Source organism: Antechinus flavipes, chromosome 2 (assembly GCF_016432865.1).
Source record: "Antechinus flavipes isolate AdamAnt ecotype Samford, QLD, Australia chromosome 2, AdamAnt_v2, whole genome shotgun sequence".
Classification (NCBI taxonomy): Eukaryota; Metazoa; Chordata; class Mammalia; order Dasyuromorphia; family Dasyuridae; genus Antechinus; species Antechinus flavipes.
This window is the reverse complement of record NC_067399.1, coordinates 261,393,242-261,411,804: the sequence shown is the minus strand read 5'-3', so window position 1 is coordinate 261,411,804 and position 18,563 is coordinate 261,393,242. Positions and strand designations below refer to the sequence as shown.

Below are 18,563 nucleotides of genomic sequence, written 5' to 3'. Positions count from 1 at the left end.
CTCAGGTTCCTGTCATTTTTATGCTTTTACAAATCCTTCCCAACCCCTGTAAAGGAGGTAAAAGTGTTGTTTTACCCATCACGTGGGGATTCCAGTCTCAGCTTTTACTAAACCACCCACTCCTTCAGTGTCTATGCCAGGACAAGCTGTACCCTGTCATTAGCTTCTTTGGGAAAGGATGAACAAGAACAATGAGTCACTGGCACTTGCTCACCATCATTGCTATAGGCTTTATTTTCATTGGTAAAGATTCTTCCTCATCCTATCAGGCCCCACCCATTGCTTTGTTCCTCTTTTATGTAGCTTGTACCCCCTCCTATTCCCCTATTAAGTTGTCCTGGACTTATACCCCTTCCGTCAAATGAGATAATATGTAGTGTTTAGCATAGTGCCTAACACATAATAGGCACTTAATACTTGTTTCTAAAAACTCATCCATCATCCCTACTTCCCCTTTCTCCAATTCCCTAGAATTTAAGAAAATGACTCAATCTATAGGAAGCTATGGGGATGATTCCCCAAGATTTCTGAGCCCATTTCCCATGTTCCTCACTTTGAATGTTCTCATTTAGCTCTCATTTCTCCTTTGAAGCTCAAGCTGAACATTATTGCTTCCACCATCTCCAACTTCTTCCTGTTCCTATGTATGCCCTTGTCAACTTCAGTTGCTTCCACACCTTGCTCACCCACTCACCTGGTGACTGCAGGAATTTCTTAGATTGGGGAGATTTAGAGAAAAAAATTGGGAGGGTGCTGTCAACAGAACTGGGACCCAGGAGGTGGCTGATGATTTGGAATAGAACCTCGTAAGTCTGAGTCATAGTTGAGGATTAATAGTGAGGGACAGTTTATAGTCTCCTCTCTGGCTTAGATTGGCACCCTTAATTAAAATGGTATAGTCCGTGGCTATCCCTGCTTTGCCCGCTAATCATGTTTTTCTTTACCTGGTGAGCAGCACTAATAGCTGTATGATTCATTCTTCTGCTATTCTACAGTTTCCATAGGAAGCCTGGTAAGGAAGGGCATGGAGAATGGAAATATAGGAAATAGGGCATTAAGTAAGAATTAAGAAAAGAGCAGGGGACGACTTCTACTACAGACCTTGAAATGCATGTGTGTGTAGGTGTGTGTGTACTCGCATATGTGCAGAGGATATAAGCAACAGGCTAAAGCAGGAGTGGGTAAACAAGGGTTGGAGGACCACATCTAGCCAGCTGCCTGTTTCTGTACAGCACTTGAGCTAAAAATGGGCTTTATATTTTGCAAAATGTAAAAATCATTCTTAGCACAAGGCCTGGCTTGACAAAAAAGTCAAATATTTGGCCTGGAGGCATTGTTTTGCAACTCCTGAGCCCCCCACCTGACCACCTCACTGACCTTGCTGTCTCCTTCTCTCGAGTTCTCCCGCTTCACCTTATATTGGTTAATTCTCTGACCACTTGCTGCCAATGACAGCTGCAGATAAGGGAGGAAAGAGAAGGTTCCCCACAGGAACCTTATTAGGCAAGAGCTCAGCTCGTCATAAAGGAGGAGCTCTTCCCTTCCTAACCCTCAACAAGTATACAATCCCAAAGCAGGGTTCCTTCTCCCACACCTTCATTACCTCAAAACTATTAAAACAAATTTTAACTAAACATCCAAGGCTAATGTGCAACAGTGGCATCCTTGTTCCCCATTTATACAATCAGCTCCCTGCTCCTTCAAATAGGATTTCAATAAATGTCTGCTGAAATATATCTTAAAGAAATATACAGGTAAGGTAGTTCAACCTCCCACCACAAGTCTTAGTCTTACAGCCAATCATTTCTGCTGCCAAATTTCTGTTATCAAAACAACCTTTTCATGTATTTTCAATTCATTTCTTTTCTCATCTTGAAAAAATTGGCTATCACTTCTTCTAGTCAATAAGACTTTTATTTAGTCAGCTTGTCAAACAAATAAGCATTTATTTAACATGCTCTATGTACCTGGCACAAGGCAATTCATATGGGTTTTGAGAAATCCATGTTAGTGACAGACACACAAAAATTATTGCTCAATCATGATGAAACTCAGCTCTTTAGAAGAGATAATAGGGAACCTACTCTAAAACCCATTATGTGGACAGTTAATAACAGGAAGGTTCCACAAATTCAGATTTTCCTTGGTGTTGATCCTGTGTGACCCTCTCTCCTCACTAGGTCAGTTCCTCCAAGTCACTTCTACTTCATCAGTCCGATACCTATGAAGGGATATGGTAGATGAAAAAATGGGAACATTAATTGAAAGTTCATCTCTTCAACACTCTTCCCCTTTATTCCTAGACGCAGAATTTTGACATACACCCTTTATTTTTTAAAAACATTACAATCATTTCCCATCTCCTCTAATTTGAAATCTCCCTTTGTAACAAAAAATTAAGCAAAAACATCCAGTACAAAAACCACCTCTAATAATATATACCAATATTAGCCATTTTCTCCCCTAAGCAAAAAATGTGAACCTCTCCCCAAGATGCTTGTATATGGGAAGAAGTGGGGAAGAGATTATCTTACCTCTGAGTGACCCCAGAATCACCGAGTGCTGTTCTATGTCCAGACTGGAACATTTCCCAGCCAGCCTGAGCAATCATAGCTCCATTGTCAATGCAAAATCTGTGGATAAAGAGGGAAATAGACCAGCTCTTGGATATTGAGGAAGGGGATCTATAGTTCATTGGCTAGAATAAGTGACTCTTGAAGAAAGGAAGTAGACAGGAATGAAAAGAAGGAAGCACTCTCACCTTTCATCAGTAGCAAAAAGTTTGGCACCTCGTTCTTCACACATTGTCCCCATCATTTCCTGCAGCCTCATATTACCTGAATTAGCAATGGAAGTCAGTTTCATTCCACTTGTTTCTCTGACTTAAGTCACCAACCAATCAACAAATCTTAACTTCAGAGGAAGTATTCAGAGGAATAAGCTTGGGAGGTATGCTAAAGAATATATCATTAATATATTTCCCACTCTTACTCCTACCAGACTAAAAGTAGCTCTGGAATTCTCATTAGAATGTTATAATGTAATATGAAGAAAACATGTATAGATGTGTATAGATGTATATATATGTATGTGTGTGTGTGTGTGTGTGTGTGTGTGTGTGTGTGTGAGAGAGAGAGAGAGACATATACATACACATACACACACACACACACACACACACACACACACGCAAAATGATACCTACATCCCACACCTCCCACAATGAGTACTTCTTGGGAGCCACAGTGCGCCATGGCCCGCTCTGTGATTTCCACCAGCATTGCAAAGACTGTTTCCTGGATCGGAAGCAGAGAGGGGAACAAAAGGATACCACATGTGAAAATCATTCCAGTTCAATCCCTCCCTACTCACAAGGTTTTCTCAGCCCCAATATTCTATTACAGTCCCTTCCCCTCTACTACCTGGAGAGAGAAACACAGATCTTCAGGGGTACATTCATTTGCAGCCAACATTCGATGAGCTGCTTCCTGAGAAAAGAGACAAATCTAAAGGTGGCATGTGGTGTGTATAAGAGTAATATAATAAGAGTAGAAATTAAGTCTATGGTCTGAGCCAAGAGAATTAATACCTATTTCCTTAAAGCTCAAGCTGTCTTTAGTTACAGATGAAGTCTGGAAGCCAAATTTTGGGAATCCATACCTCACAATGCCCTTCCAATGGTAGCCTGCTATATTGGAGAGGTAATTCAGACCCTCATCTCTCATGCTCACCTCAATATAAGACAGGATTCCTGAGAATGAGACATCCATCCCCTTCACAGTGTATGGTAACTCCACTAGCTTTTGGCCACTGTACTGAAGAATATATAAGGCATCAGGTTCAAGGAATAAGAATTCTCCCTCTGCCCTATCACATTTGTATGTATAAAGAAGGCCCTAAAGTCTTACCAGATTCCCTTTTCTGGCCTTTCCCATACCTTTTAATATTCTTCTCAGCCTATCCCCGCCCTTACCGCTTTGCCATCTGTTCAATGTTGTAGCCAGGGCTCGGATCATTGGAGATCTGGAAGGGGAGGAAAATAGGAAAGCAGTGAGATAGGAGGAGGTTAAGCCAGTTGTACATGGAACAACGAGCAGACCTACATTGATTAATACTTCATAACTGTCTTCTTCTTACTGTAAAGTATGTATGACTGCTTAGAACCCTGTGTCCTCCTAAATCCCCATGGAAGCCTAAAGGGCACTGTCACATGTTATGTTTCCTTTAAGCAGCCAAGTCTTTTTCTCTCACCTTCAGAACGCGGGCAAATCGATCCAGACAATTACCAACAGCAATGTCGATGGTTTCTCCAAAGATTCGGTATCGATGTTCTGAGTATGAAATCACCTAAAGAAGGTAGGGGTGTCCATAAAACCCTGAGTCTGGAGAGGATATTACAATCAATCAATATAGTAACTAAGACTTCTAGAAAAAAAATGGGGAAGAGATAGCTTCTCTAGTTTTTGAATGAATTATTCTCTATACAACAGGAAATAGCCTAAGGAATCCAAGAATAGACTTAGCTTGTCTAAGGGCTAAACAGATATCAAGGTATCTAGCCTATGAAATTCCTACACATCCTTTGAAATATATCCTGTGATGACATGGACCTGTCAGTCTGAGCTATAAAATAGGTCATCCTACATGAAGGTAGGAGGAAAGGTTCCTATAAAAGCCATTCAAAAAGCTAGGAGTAGTTTAAATCTATGCCATGCACTGAGCAGAGGAATCTAGACAATAGGAAATATTACACTAGTTTTTTTTTTTTTTTAACTCAGTCAGTAGTCATCTATTTATGAACATTTGATTAAATTAATAAAAAAAAACTCTTAACATATGACTAGTTATCCCAGGAAAGTACAGATGAGGAATGTCTTTTCCCCTGAACTGCTTCTGGGGCCCTGCCATTGCAATTACAGGCTATGCCCCACTCATGAATAGTAATACTTGCTGCTTCCATCCCAAACCTTAGTGCCAGCTTTCTCATCTCCCCCAATGCCAGTCAGCAGCAAAGGGCTAAGGACAAAGAATAAGGGATGGAAAAGTAAAACCTATTCAGCCACAGTAAAATCCATGCTGTCACTCCTTCAATCTCGTTCTGGGACCTGATTCTTTCTCAGATTTTATGTAGTACTATGTTTAGCAATTATGCATACTATAATTGTATTTACCTCTACATTCCATTATACCAGGAATTCTTAACTGTATTGGTTTCCCAGGCCCCTTATACAGTGTAGTGAATCCTATGGACCCTTTTCCCAATAATGCTTTTAAATACATAAAATAAAATACTTAAATTACTATGGAAGTAAATAATAAATGTAACTATCAAAAGATGGATATGTGAAAAAAAAAAAAAATCAAGAGTCCCAGGTTAAGAAACTCTGCATTAAACTATAAGATCCACAAAGGCAAAGATCAATGATATGCCTAAACTCACAAATAATAAGTTCCTATTATGTCTTTGAATCAATACTTGTTAACTATCTACCTTCAGGAAGCTACAAGAAAAGATGGTAAAATGGAAGAAAAACTATCAGGTCCAATTTTCACAAAAGCACTGATACTATTGTGTTTTGTACTCTGCTCTGGGGCAGTTTTGATGAATTTGCTCTACTTTTTGGAGATTTGGCAAATAAATTTATGTTTCCCTTATTCAAATCCTTTAGACTTTGATTATAATCTTTTTCAGCCTTCATCTAGAAAGATGAAAACTTTTAAACTTTATAATTAGGTACTACCTTATTCTGTAGATAATTTAAAATAGAATTTCCTAGAATTTCTTGCTGATGTGATCTTAATAGTATACGTTATGATTTTGTAGAATTCTGCTCTCACTACTCCATTTTACAATGACAGTGCCCTGAGTCCTAAAAGAAGGGGTAAGTGACTATTTCCCAAGTACCTGAGTATTTCCACCACTGACATAGAGTACAGTTGGACTAGTTGCTCCAGTGATGAGGCGGCCCATCTCAATATGGCCCACACAATGATTCACAGCCACCAATGGCTTATTCCACAATTGTGCCACAGTTCGGGCAACAATAGCCACTGAGACTAGTGGGGCACCCATCCCAGGACCTAAAGTGAAGGAGGATAGACATAAGCAATATATAAAGAGACCAGTCCACAAAAATAGGACATTTGAAACTAGCCAAGTCTCAGCCCATTCCCAAACTGATGGCCACCTTCCCATCCATACCCTTCGTAAAGGCGATACAGTCAATATCTTTGGGGTTGAGTCCAGCTTCAGTCAGTGCTTCATGCAGGAGGTCCAGCACACAAGCTCGATGGTGCCTGGCGGTGTCTCCTGGAAGGAACCCTGGCAAGGATTGGGTAGAAGGGCTGGATGTAAGAGGCCTTTTACAAAAATTTCCTACAGGGACTAAAAGTAAATACTACCACCCTGAGTGAAAGACACTCTAGTTCTAGCTACAGTAGAAAGAACAACAGAAGTTAGAAAGATCTGGATTTGAACTCTAGCACTGTACACTAGTTCCCTGGATCACAGATTTAGTCGAAGCCATCCAGTCCAAACCCTTCTTGTTAAAACTCGAGATGCTGGGTCTACAGAGGCTGTGTCTTGCTCATGATCAGTTGAACTAAGTCCTGTTCTCTGGCTCCGAATCCAATTCCCTTCAGCTTGGGGGGCAGGGTGCTAGACCTGGATTCAACCCCCTCCCCCATTTGACACTTAGCTATGTGATCATTGATACGATCAACCTCTCTGAGCCTCAGTTTCCACATCTATAAAATGGGAACCATAACTGATTATAATTACGCATGTCTGGGAATTGTGGAAGGATTCCAAGAAAAACAGATGTTAATTATTTTTCCTATCTTTTAAAGAAATATTGTCATGATTACTATGCGAGTATGAGCAAATCATCTCACCTCTTTGAACCTCAATGTCTGCATCTGTAAAATGGGGCGCTCCCCACCTCTCAGGAAAGCTGCCACCAAACATACGAGTATCTTATCTCTTAGCACCTAATTCCGAGGCGTGGTTACTGTGGCTACTTCTCAGCTCTATCGAGACATGAGAGGGGGCAGAGATGGCAACCTCCTCCCCCACCCCCCACCTCCCAACTCTCGCCCAAGCCCCAGACTCACTGACCGGTGCCCGGAGGGGTGAGGTAGGTCCTCCGAGGGTTAGCCAAAACTGCTCCATCTCTCACGATGCCCACGCCGATCTTGTTGGCGCTACCCTCGAAACCAAGCACCGTGGGCATGGCTGGGCCGTGAGGTTAGAGGTCCCAGGGATCCATAAGGTTCCCGCCGACACCGCCACTGCCACAAGAGAGGGCGCAGAAGGCAGCGGGGATTACCGGAACACGACAAGAGCTGTCCGTACTGGCTAATCCAGCCTCTGACTGCAGTTCCTTTGCTCCCGCCCGCGTCGCTATGGCGACGAGGCCAAAGGCCCCGCCTCTCATCTCACCCCGACCTGCGACTTGTGCCAAGCGGGATCTGCCCTAGCTCCTGCCGGGGAGCATGATTCGGCGTCTTATCCTCTCAGTCCCATGACCAAGTCATTGAGTCTGTTCCAGGTCATTCCGGACTTTTCCTGCCCTCTTCTTCATTCGTCGGTCTCTAGTTGCAGCTTGGAATGTGGCGTCGAATGTGCGGCATAAAAATAGACAGCCCCGGAGGAGAAGCCCTCCCGGAGGAGGCGCATTCGAGTCACATGGAGAGGCGGGCTCACTGACTCAGCCAATCCCCGCCTTTTCTTCTCCACGGAAGCTCGAGTTCCAGGACCTTGTGATCAGGACCAACTAACCCACGTTGGGGAATCGCGCCTTCTCTCTTTGTGTCCTGGGTAGGAAGGAGCTTCTACTAAGCCGAGTCCGCTTCGGGGTAGAATCACCCTACTTTCGGCGGTACCTTTAGAGCAGTAGCAGGCTAGAAGTGTCCACAGGGCCAAGCAGGCGGTCCCAAGAGGTTTTCAGCGTGAAGCGGATAGGCTGGGGCCTGGGGATCCGGGGAATACAAGGACTGAGAATCCTGGGATATTTGGGGATGGAGGAAGGGAGCCCGGAGGGAGGGATTCCAAAGCCTTACCCGAAGGAGGCGAGTCCCAAGGGCAAAGACCCCTTCCCCACTTCTTTCATTGGCAAACCTGGCAGTTTCTAGCCTTATCCCTTTTTCATTCACTGTGTCCGCAGGGCCAGGATTCTGCTGCGGTGGGCTAGAGGGAGCTTGGGCCGAGGGGCGTTGTTCTGGGCGAGGATGCCGAAACGAGGGAAGAAGGAAGTTTCTGTGAAGGATGGGATCAGTGATGAGGAGTCAGAGGCTAAAGGTAACACGTGGTCCTTGATTGTTTATCCTCCCCTGCAGTCTGAGGCCTGAACCTTGGGAGACGGAAGTACAGCTTATCAGGGTTTTCCCATTCCTGGGAAAAGGTGTCAGTCTGTTTCCTTTGGGTGGATCTCTTGGTCAACAGGTTATCCCGGGGTCACTTGAGGTAAGAGTAGCTGCTATCATCTTGAAAAATCTGAAATTCCCTTTCCCAATAAAACTTAACAGAACCCCAGCCAAAGAAAACCAAGAAAGGTGCAAAAGACAAGGAGGCAACAGGGGAAGGATCTGCTGTGTATGAAGATCCCCCAGACCAGCAGACCTCACCTAATGGCAAACCTTCTACACTCAAGATATGCTCTTGGAATGTGGATGGGCTCCGGGCCTGGATCAAGAAAAAGGGTCTGGATGTGAGTATGGTTTTTAGGGAGGAAAGATGACTTGGTTCTTAAGAGTACCGAGTTACTTTGGGGAGCCTTCCCCTATTACTTTCTCTGCTTTTCAAGGTTTTCTCCTTAAAAATGCCATTATCTCATTCTGGGAACATAGGCTTTGGGATGAGTTGGAGGAGAGGCAGAGTGATGGGCTGGGCTGAGCCCTTATAACCTGCCTTCTTTTCTACATGTACAGTGGGTAAAGGAAGAAGCCCCAGATATCCTTTGCCTCCAAGAAACCAAATGTTCAGAGAGCAAGCTGCCATCCGAACTTCAGGATCTGCCTGGACTTACTTACCAGTACTGGTCCTCACCCACAGATAAAGAAGGATATAGTGGTGTTGGTCTCCTTTCTCGACAGTGCCCACTCAACGTCACTTTTGGCATTGGTGAGACATGATAGCTTGCTGCCCTAACCCTTGTTCTCCTTAAGCTCTGAAAGTGTTTCACTTTCACTTCTTAATGCTTGGCCTCTGAGTTTGTTGTGTCCAATTCCATAGGTGAAGAAGAGCATGATCAGGAGGGCCGGGTGATAGTGGCTGAGTTTGAGGCTTTTGTGCTGGTGACAGCATACGTGCCTAATGCAGGACGGGGGCTGGTTCGACTAGAATACCGACAAAGGTGGGATGAAGCATTTCGAAAGTTTTTGAAGGGGCTAAATGCCAAAAAGCCACTTGTGCTCTGTGGGGACCTCAATGTGGCCCATGAAGAGATTGACTTGCGTAATCCCAAAGGGAACAAGAAAAATGCTGGTTTTACCCCACAGGAACGCCAAGGTTTTGGGGAACTGCTCCAAGCAGTGCCACTGACTGACAGCTTCCGCCATCTCTATCCAGAGGCAGCTTATGCTTATACTTTTTGGACTTACATGATGAATGCCCGAGCCAAGAATGTTGGCTGGCGGCTTGACTATTTCTTGTTATCCCAGTCTTTGCTCCCTGCCTTATGTGACAGTAAGATCCGGTCCAAAGCCCTGGGTAGTGACCATTGTCCTATCACCCTCTTACTGGCCTTGTAATTATACAATTTAAACTGCTTCTTCAGCAACCAGAAATCCAGGACTGTTTAATTTTGAGAATGCTGTTGTTGATTACTTTTGAAATAATCTGTTAGAGAATAAAGAGCCATAGAGGTCCAGCTTTGTTGTCTTTTATGTCCTGTCCCTTCTGGAAGGACTCATAACAAAGGGCTGGAATCTTTTCTCCTATATATCCCCCCACTCAAAAAAAAGGTGACACAAGGAATAAGGTAATCACAACTTCATTTATTTACAAGCACAGGATGAGCCCCTGATCCCCATAGACAGACAAACCGGCCACAGCCGGTAAGAGAGGAAAGATTTGGGGAGAGGGAACACAGGTTGGGGAACATACCCCACATTAAATAAATATATACATCAGTTTTCCCATGGTACTGTACAGAGCAGCGGCTGACCCCACCCCCACAGGGCATGGAAAGGGGTGGGAAAAGGAGGCCAAGAGGGCGGCCAAATTAGAGTTACCCCCTGGTGAAGTGCAATAGCAGCAGCAAGGTCCTGGGGGTGCAAAAGGGAGGGGAACTCCCAGGGCTGCCTACCCCTACCCTGCCCTGGAATGTTTGAGGGACAGGAATGGCCTCTTAGGAGAGGATGGAGGAAGGAAAAAGAGCTATAACCATTTTCCAGAAGTTAGAGAAAAGATACTTTATCTCTCACTCCACCCCAAGCACAGGCAGCCCTCAGAAGGGACTAAACAGCCAGCACTGGCCCACCTACCCTTCCAATCTTGTTTATCTTTGAGGGCCCAGGTCTTTCCCATTTTTTCCCCCTATAGAAGAGGAGGGCAACAGCCTGGCTCCTCTTATGGAAGCCGAGGGGACATTCCCATTTCCCTCTGTAATGTCACTGTCCCTGCTAGAGAGGGGCCAGGCACAGTTAGTGGATCATCTTAGGGCTCAAGAATAGTTCTGGACAGGGTGGCTGACCTTCATACAGGCCCAGTAAAGAGCCCGGCCTAGACAGAGCACAGCCAGCAGGATGACAAAGGCCCAAGCTGCATAGATACCCCCATACTGTCGGGCATGCTTCCATGTGCCAAACTAGGAGAGAAATATGGAAAAAAGGAATCAATGCCATAGTGCCAATCTGTCAGTCCATCACCTGATAAGACACTGAATCCAAGTTAGTTTCAATTACACCTCTGACTCCCACCTGCAGGCAATTATATTAAAAACAAGACAAGACTCTTCAGGGATATTCAACCATCTACTCTTGGAAGTAGTTATAACCCCATGAAGCATGTAGCTCTTTACTTTAAATCATCTGGTAAAGCAAAGTTCCCACTCTCACATAATTCAAAGTTAAAAGGGGCAGCTAGATGTTGCAAAGGATAAAGGAATTGGCCTTGGAAGTCAGGAGAACCTGAGTTCAAATCCCCTCAGACTCACTAGCTGTGTGACCCTGGCCAAATAACTTAACTCAGACTGCCTCCCCCCCAAACCAAAAAAAAGACAAAATTACACAAGCTGGCCACTTGGAAGACATTTTTTTTTTTTTTGGGGGTATTGTTCTGTGGAGAGAAAATCTTTCCCACTTACTCCTGAAGACTTCATCAATTCCTTGTTAACCTTTCTTTTGTCAGATGAACTCTGGTGTGTGTGTGTGTGTGTGTGTGTGTGTGTGTGTGTGTGTGTGTGTGTTTAACTGCTTAGGAAATCTTTGACTCTCTTGAAGAGAGTAAAAAATAGTAAGATTAACAAGAGTTAGAGGAGATTTGTTACTCACTGCTAAGCCTGTGGCAGTAACAGCCAATAGTAACCCAAGGAGGAAACAGCAAATGCATCTTTTCCTGGGATATCTTCTCCCAATGGAAGAGCTGTGAAGGAATAAGCATACAGAGCAAACCTGTCATGCATTTATAATCCTTATACAGTCCTTATCCCCTACCCCTCCTTCTGAAAACTAGGTCTATAATATCAATTCCAAATCACTTACACTTTCTTGCAGTGGGGGCAGCGTGCCAAGGTTCGACCTGTAAACTCTGACCACTATAGAGAAAACAGGATGAGGGGTCAATTTATGATAGAGGCAGAAAGAAAAAGGCTCTATGAGGTAAGTTCTTTAAGGGATTCCAATGGGATAAAACACAAGGATTGAATAGTGGAAAGGGCAAATTTCAGTAATTAACTCCACCTTTCATACATTCACATCACCCACAAGAATATTCTCATAGATGTCTATTATCTTTTTCCCAATCCATCCCAGCCTTACTCACCAGAAAGGTATTCTTGCAATGGCCACAATTGACGCTGACACCTGCAGGCTGTGGTTCTGGACTCAGAGGTCCTGGGTGTACTGGACCCAGGTTGATGATTCTTTTACTATTTTTGGGGGGGAGGGAGGGGGCGGTTGAGAAGGAAGAGAAAAGAAAGCTAAAGTTTAGGACTTTTTAAATCCTAAGAACTGTTTCTCTTCCTCTTCAGATAGCACCTAGACAATGTACACATGCCTCTTCCTATACACAAAATCCTCTTCTCCCATCCTGAACTGATAAACCTTGATCAAAAGATAAGTCCTAGGCCTCAGATCACCAAATCTGATAGTCTTATATATAACCTATTAATCCTAAATGGGCCTCATCTTTCCCCAAAGCCTTTTATTTATGGATCCAAGGAAGCTGGCTGGTTAGATAAACCAAAATCATTCTGGAGGAAGAGTTCTTCATTGTCCACATCCTGAAATTCCCCTGTAGAATCTTGCAGTTCTACCAGTCTGCCCTTCCCCAGGTTTCTTATCCCCACTTTTTCTTATACTCTTAAATTCCCTACAACTTCTTTTGTCTCCATCCCTCCTCATTTGGCTTTCCTAGTTCTCTGCTCTCACCAGGTGGGCCGAGGGCAGGCAATCCGCTGGGAAGTCACTTTGCAGATGAGGAGACAGTTACAAGGGCACCGAACATACTTCTTCCCAGGTGGAGCATTCTTGATTGGCTAAGGAATAATAGGGAGATGAGCACCAAAAGCCCTGAATTCCAACCCTCCCAAACATACCTTTTGAGGAGGGCCCAAGAGCAATAATCCAGGAAGCTGGTAGGGATCCTGATTAGAAAGAAAAGAAGGTATACTGGGGAGAATGGAAACAGACCATGGGAAGCAGGGGTGAACTTTTAATATATAGATGTAGAAAGCTAGGGGAAACTGGAGATGGATATGAAATAGAACAATTTTGGGACTTACTCTGGGTGATGCTGGGAAGGGAGAAAGTTAGGACAGATGTCTAGACTTGTGTAATTTCTGAGATTTATATACAGGAATCAGGAAAAATTTGGGGTCTAGAGTTAAGAGATCTAAAAAATCCTGGATAATGAAACTCACTGTGGCTTCGTTGCAGTCACCACACTTAACAACATGTTGGTGCATCTTGCCTTCCACATTGATGGGAGAATTGCAAACTCGGCATATGATCATAGGGGCACTGCCACTGTCGGGACTGGCCAGGGGTGAATATGGTGGTGGGTCCTCCCCGGGCAACACAGCCGGGTGGCCCTCTTGAAATGGAGGGAACGCTGTGGAAATACGATCAGAATGGGTCATCCATGATCACAGACATGTCACCCCCACATGTCCTGCCCTATTTACCCCGACCAGGATAACCCTCAACCTCCTTCAGTAACCAGTCATTGCCCTCCTTCCGAGGGCCCCGCCCACCCCTGCCCGAGGCCCCGCCTCTTTGTAAGACAGCGAGCCTCACCCCCTTTCTTTTCCCACAGGTCCAGCCAGAGGACCACAACCCCGCACCTTCGGTCCTGGTCCCGCCCCCTCTAGTTGTCAGTTCTCGGCCCAAATCTGAAAGCTGTACTCAGCTCACCCTGAGGCGGGGCATGTTTCCCGGATCCGTACGGCGGCGCAGAGGGAACCAGGCCTCCCCCGGCGCCGACCCCGCCCCCGCCGGGCCCCACCAGCCCGTTGCCGCTGGCACCGCCATCGTTGGGCTCGGAGAGGAGCGGGGAGCGCTCTCCGTCCGCCGCCATGGCTGTCGCCGCCCGCTTCGGTTCGGGACCCGGCTCCCTCCGCCGCTGCCGCCGCCGCCACCGGGTCCCCAAGGCGCCTGCGCCCCACGCGCCCAGCCCTCAAGCTCCCACCCAGCTTCCCTCCCTGGTGGACGCCCCTTTCCGTCCAGCCGCTGCACGTGATGGTGAAATCAGCAAGTTCACCAGGATCTCATTGGTACAGACGGACCTTTCCCTTCGTCCCAAGATAACCATCGTCCCCGCTCATTGGTGTCTGTTCGCTGACAGCCTCTACCACGTGATCTGAAGGTCCCTGCGGAAGTTTTACGTGACTAAAGAACCAGCTGGCCATTGGTGACACAGGCCATCACGCTACTTCTGGGCCAGGAGGTGCCCTCCTGATTTCGCTCCTATCCTCGGCATGTGTTCAAGAAAGTCTTTCTCTGATTAGTTGCTTTATCCAGCTCCCACAGCACGTGACTTCTGATTTTTTCTAATTGGTCAAATTCTTGTAACCTCGAGATGAGGTCTCACGCATTAGCTTCCTTTCTAGCAGAGGCATTCACTTCCTGGAACATAATCTCGTTCTCTCATTGGCTGTTAGCTCTTCCTCTTGCAGCCCATTCGTGTTGCACGCGTATCTTCATTGGTTGGGATTTAGCGCCCGAATTTGGCGCAAGAGGGCGTGGCCAGGAAGAGCCTGGCAGCTGGGTGGGATGTAGGGTTCGATTAAGCCCCCCTGTTGTGATATCTTGAAGAGCCACTATGTTTTTGACAAATGGTTCCGGTGTTTATGTGCGGCATCCCAGGACACTCAACTGAGGTAGCCCAGCACTTTAGAAATGTTTTTATGAGACCAGCTAATTCAACCCATGTTTAAAATTCAACTCATCAGAATCACATTAGGGATTTGTGGCCAAAAAATAATTTTAACCTATACCCTCTTTGACTGCATATTTAGCCATCTTTCTTAAATGTTGGATTGTATGCCTTTGAGGGAACAGATCTTTCTTAATTCTTATCCCTACACACATTGTACACTCCTCACCTTTATAAAGCCTTTTCTTTCAATTTTTTTTAATATTTTATTTTTCCAATTACATGTAAAGATAGTTTTCAGCATTCATTTTTTTAAGATTGTGAGTTCCATTTTTTTCTCCCTCCCGAAGACAAATAATCTGATGTTATGCATGTACAGTCATTTGAAATATACTTGTATATTAGTCATGTTGTGAAAGAAAAACAAAACAAAGGAGGGGAAACACGAGAAAGGAAAAGCAAACAAAAAAGGTGGAAATAGTATTGTTCAATCCTATCTGCATTCAGTTTCCATAGTTCTCCCACTTGGATGTGAATGGCATTTTCTATTCCAAATCTATTGGAATTGTCTTAATCTTTAGTTTTCTTTAAGGCACAATTTAAAACATCTTCTACATGTAGTCTTTCTTGATCACCCCATCTGATAATGACCAATAAGTTTTGCATATTTTGTGTATGTAAAAGTGCTTTGTAGATCTTATTAGACAATATAAATGTTGCTGTTATCATCCATCATTATTATACCTCTAGACTTAGTTGTTGTTTCTCCAATTAATTATAAATGGGAGGGCAGGGACTGCTTTACTTGGTATGTCTCTACCTAGAGCTGAGCAGGATGACTGGCAGATAAGAGTTTAGTAAATTGTTTCCTTTGCACAATAAGTGATTAATGGGAATTTTGTTATTTTTTTTTAAATACTATTCAAACAACCAAAATGCCATTTGAGTGCATTTAGAATAGCTAAGTGCGGCTCCAGGTATAAATAGGGGAGATGGAGGAGTTGCATTCAAATCCTTCCTTTTACATTATAATATCTTGAGTAAATAATCCCCTGATTCTGGATTTTTTTCATAAGAACCAGATGAACTCTTGAGTTTTTCCAGCTATGGATCTAAGATCAGGGAGGAGGTCATGGAGAAATGAGCTCTTGAACTGGATTTTTAAGCATAGAGTTTCAACAGCTAGAAAACATTGAAAGGGATTCCATAGATTCATTTAATTCAAATTCCTCTTGTTTTATCTATGAAGAAACAGAACCACAATAGGAGACCCCAAAATCAGATCCTTTAGCTACAAATTCTTTGTTCTTTCAGCTGAAGTATTTGCCTCTAGGCATAGACTGAAGGAGCAAGGAAAGAGGGAAGAGGAGCAGTTGTAGTAGGGGCTGCTGGATAATTGTTAATGCAGAATATCCTCTTTAACTGAGGATTTGTGAATACCTGGGGAAACCCCACTGAAGAGGGCTTTGAATATACATTTTAAAAGTTTGAGGCAATTTTGTGAAATGTTAACCAATTCAAACTTGCATTGAAAGTTCATTTAAAGCTGATTTTTTTTTTAATTATAAGGAAATAAGATTCCATGAAATTGGGATTTTATGGGATCAAATAATCACTTAGACCCAGGAATCCATAGGCCTTAGGAAGCAGCAACACTTCCCCTCTCCCCAATCCCTTCTCTCTTCCACTTTATGGGTTAATTTACCTCCCATTGATCTTCACTGAATATTTCTCAAATTGTCTGGGGTGATAATTTAAAAGATATTAAATCACTTGATTAGGGTTGTACTGTAATGCCAGAGAAACTGAGGCAAGATAGAGATTAGAGAGTTTTTAATATTTTATTAGTTGGAGAGTATAATTGAATGACCAGGACTCTCAAAGTATCCATTGGTGAATGTGAGTTCTCAATGACATATATAGCCACATGGCTCAGCTACAGGGGTAGACCAAGGCAGGGGCAGAGTTAGAACATTAAGAGTGGGAAGTTTCAGGACCATAAATTTGGTTCTAGCAGGATAGGAGGAAACTGGAAGTCAGAGTCAAGATGTCTGAATAAACAGAAGTAAAGATATCAATGAGGTATCCCAGATAGTCTTATCTTTTGGAATATTTTAGAGGGGGTAATGTCATAAATTCTTGAGGGCAGGAGTTAGGAGCCAGGAAATCTGATCTCCCCCTCATCTTGAGTCTCACATTGACAATTTATAACCTTAGAGCAAATGGTCGTCAGTCTTAATGGACCAGGGGGAATGGGGTTTACAACTAAGGGGATTGAATCAGAACAGTTAAGGAAACTGAGGTAGAAGAACAATTCAAGAAAGTACTAGCATAACAGTACTTCTGGAGATTTTATGCTTCCTAAGTGGTTTTAGCTTAAACTCAGATTAAATATGTAGTAAGTAGAAGGCTTCTTGTAGGTAGATAGTGGCAAGAGATTTATAATCAGAAAACCTGGGTTCACATTTTGGCTTCACTGTTTCCTGCTTGTGAGTCATCAGGCAAGTTATAATTCATTTCTTTGACCCTGAGCTTTCTTATCAAATTCAAGGTTGCATTCAACCTTCAATAACCTTCAATAGAGATTTCTAGGTCCCTGAGAGCTCTAAATCCTCTACTCTTATGAAGAGCTTTAATATGTGAGCCTAGTCTTGCAGAAAAGTTAACAATGGACAAGATAGAAAGGATCACAGAGATCACAAAATCCAACCCCTTTTATTTTATAGATGAGAAAATTTGAGCCCTGGATGACCATCTAATACATTTCCCAAATCTTCATCTCTGTAGGCTACACTAATGGTATCAAACTCAAAATTAGTTTGAAGTGTAGTATTGTTGAGGTCTAGCTTTGGGATACCTAAATGAAATTAGGGTTAAGGTCTAGTGGCAGGTTTGGGGTACAGATTCGGCGCAAGGGGGTCTAGTAGCGGCGCGAGTTCCCAATAAAAGCATTTATTGGCCCAGAGAGCTAGATTGATAAAAGAGGTTTATTATTAGATAAGCAAAGTTAAAGTATAGGCGAAGGTAGAGATAAGGAGGGCACTGGACAGAGGGTCCAGTGGACAGAGGGTTCAGTGGCCAGAGGGTCCTCACATGGTAGCCATGTTTGGAATCTCTGCAAAGAGGGGTTCCTAGCGTGGCCTTTTTATAATAGGAGACTTAGCTCGAGGGGCTTTCTGGTGTAGCCCCAAAGTTGGCTCAGTTCCGGGTGAGGCTGGGAACAGGTCAGATCTTCTATTGGAATTCAAAGGGACCAGGATTTGTGAGTTAAAGGGCAATTTACATTATTAACTAGGAGAGGGTGGGAATCTAGAAAAGGAATCTTTCCCACATCAGTATCAGTGTTTTATTGTATTTTTATTTATTTTGTTAAAAATTCCTGATTACATTTTAAAGTTTATTTAAAACTTAAATACAGAATAGAAAAAGAAAAAAACACATTGCCATGTATACAGCTGAACACAAGAAAAATTTCAAAATATGAAACAAATATCCATTTCAAAAAAGCCTATATAACAAATACCATATATTGTGTTCAGAACTCTCAGCTTTTCTCTGCTTCTTTGTAGGTTTTCTTTTATTCTCTACTGTGTACGGATTACCTTTATTCTTTTTTCCCTTTTTCTTCCCCCCACTTCCCCAAGGTTACAATTAAGCTTGGATATACACACGTGTGCACACACACATACATATATACCTACACATCTATATGTTCATATACACCCATATAATAGATATCTATAATCATAACATATACATACTAATGATGTGACTTAATTTCTTCTGTCGGGAAGAAGCTATTATTAGATAATTCCAGACTATCTAAGAAGGAATTCTTTAGCAACATTCATTGTGCATCCCCCAACCTCTAAGTATCTTCAAACAACCTTTGGATATCTTGATTAGCGTATCTTTAGCCAGGTACATTTCACAGGGCTCTGGGCTCCTCCCTCTGAGCTGCTAGGTTTGGCTCCTGATCCTCCCCTTAAGAGTTCTGGCCTTTACTTCTGTGGTCTCTGAGAGAAAC

General features: G+C 43.5%; 3 protein-coding genes across 6 annotated transcripts; 1 reads left to right on the top strand and 2 right to left on the bottom strand.

Moving 5' to 3' along the window:
• Positions 1 to 1,892: 1,892 nt before the first annotated feature.
• OSGEP (O-sialoglycoprotein endopeptidase) lies at positions 1,893 to 7,612 on the bottom strand. The gene is made up of 11 exons (XM_051976962.1): positions 7,118 to 7,612; positions 6,203 to 6,322; positions 5,906 to 6,081; positions 4,252 to 4,347; positions 3,974 to 4,023; positions 3,732 to 3,810; positions 3,423 to 3,488; positions 3,206 to 3,296; positions 2,762 to 2,837; positions 2,535 to 2,633; positions 1,893 to 2,221 (listed from the first exon to the last, which is right to left on the bottom strand). The coding sequence occupies exons 1-11, from the start codon at positions 7,230 to 7,232 to the stop codon at positions 2,182 to 2,184; spliced, it is 1,008 nt and encodes a 335-aa protein (XP_051832922.1). The 5' UTR covers positions 7,233 to 7,612; the 3' UTR covers positions 1,893 to 2,181.
• Positions 7,613 to 7,727: 115 nt separating this feature from the next.
• Positions 7,728 to 9,869, top strand: APEX1 (apurinic/apyrimidinic endodeoxyribonuclease 1). Of its 4 annotated transcripts, none has more exons than XM_051976966.1 (5): positions 7,728 to 7,819; positions 8,166 to 8,299; positions 8,527 to 8,708; positions 8,929 to 9,121; positions 9,233 to 9,869. In XM_051976966.1, exons 2-5 carry the CDS (start codon positions 8,230 to 8,232, stop codon positions 9,748 to 9,750), a joined length of 963 nt encoding a protein of 320 aa, XP_051832926.1. In that variant the 5' UTR covers positions 7,728 to 7,819; positions 8,166 to 8,229; the 3' UTR covers positions 9,751 to 9,869. The 4 variants fall into 4 exon arrangements, with proteins under 4 accessions (XP_051832926.1, XP_051832923.1, XP_051832924.1 ...); XM_051976963.1 differs by having other exon boundaries at positions 7,759 to 7,857; XM_051976964.1 differs by having other exon boundaries at positions 7,801 to 7,880.
• A 107-nt stretch (positions 9,870 to 9,976) lies between these two features.
• Positions 9,977 to 15,257, bottom strand: PIP4P1 (phosphatidylinositol-4,5-bisphosphate 4-phosphatase 1). Its single transcript, XM_051976967.1, has 7 exons — positions 13,576 to 15,257; positions 13,083 to 13,273; positions 12,592 to 12,698; positions 11,984 to 12,089; positions 11,704 to 11,756; positions 11,494 to 11,584; positions 9,977 to 10,808 (listed from the first exon to the last, which is right to left on the bottom strand). Exons 1-7 carry the CDS (start codon positions 13,736 to 13,738, stop codon positions 10,665 to 10,667), a joined length of 855 nt encoding a protein of 284 aa, XP_051832927.1. The 5' UTR covers positions 13,739 to 15,257; the 3' UTR covers positions 9,977 to 10,664.
• Positions 15,258 to 18,563: the final 3,306 nt, after the last annotated feature.

Excerpts from the sequence above, each read along its gene's own strand:
- APEX1 (XM_051976966.1), top strand. The coding sequence starts at position 8,230 with ATGCCGAAACGAGGGAAGAAGGAAGTTTCTGTGAAGGATGGGATCAGT. Across the intron at positions 8,709-8,928 it reads TCAAGAAAAAGGGTCTGGAT|TGGGTAAAGGAAGAAGCCCC; the intron begins GTGAGTATGGTT and ends CTACATGTACAG. Across the intron at positions 9,122-9,232 it reads CAACGTCACTTTTGGCATTG|GTGAAGAAGAGCATGATCAG; the intron begins GTGAGACATGAT and ends CCAATTCCATAG.
- OSGEP (XM_051976962.1), bottom strand. The coding sequence starts at position 7,232 with ATGCCCACGGTGCTTGGTTTCGAGGGTAGCGCCAACAAGATCGGCGTG. Across the intron at positions 4,024-4,251 it reads GATTTGCCCGCGTTCTGAAG|ATCTCCAATGATCCGAGCCC; the intron begins GTGAGAGAAAAA and ends CTCCCCTTCCAG. Across the intron at positions 2,222-2,534 it reads GATTCTGGGGTCACTCAGAG|GTATCGGACTGATGAAGTAG; the intron begins GTAAGATAATCT and ends ATCCCTTCATAG.
- PIP4P1 (XM_051976967.1), bottom strand. The coding sequence starts at position 13,738 with ATGGCGGCGGACGGAGAGCGCTCCCCGCTCCTCTCCGAGCCCAACGAT. Across the intron at positions 11,757-11,983 it reads ATTGCAAGAATACCTTTCTG|TGGTCAGAGTTTACAGGTCG; the intron begins GTGAGTAAGGCT and ends TTTTCTCTATAG. Across the intron at positions 11,585-11,703 it reads TGCCCCCACTGCAAGAAAGT|CTCTTCCATTGGGAGAAGAT; the intron begins GTAAGTGATTTG and ends ATTCCTTCACAG.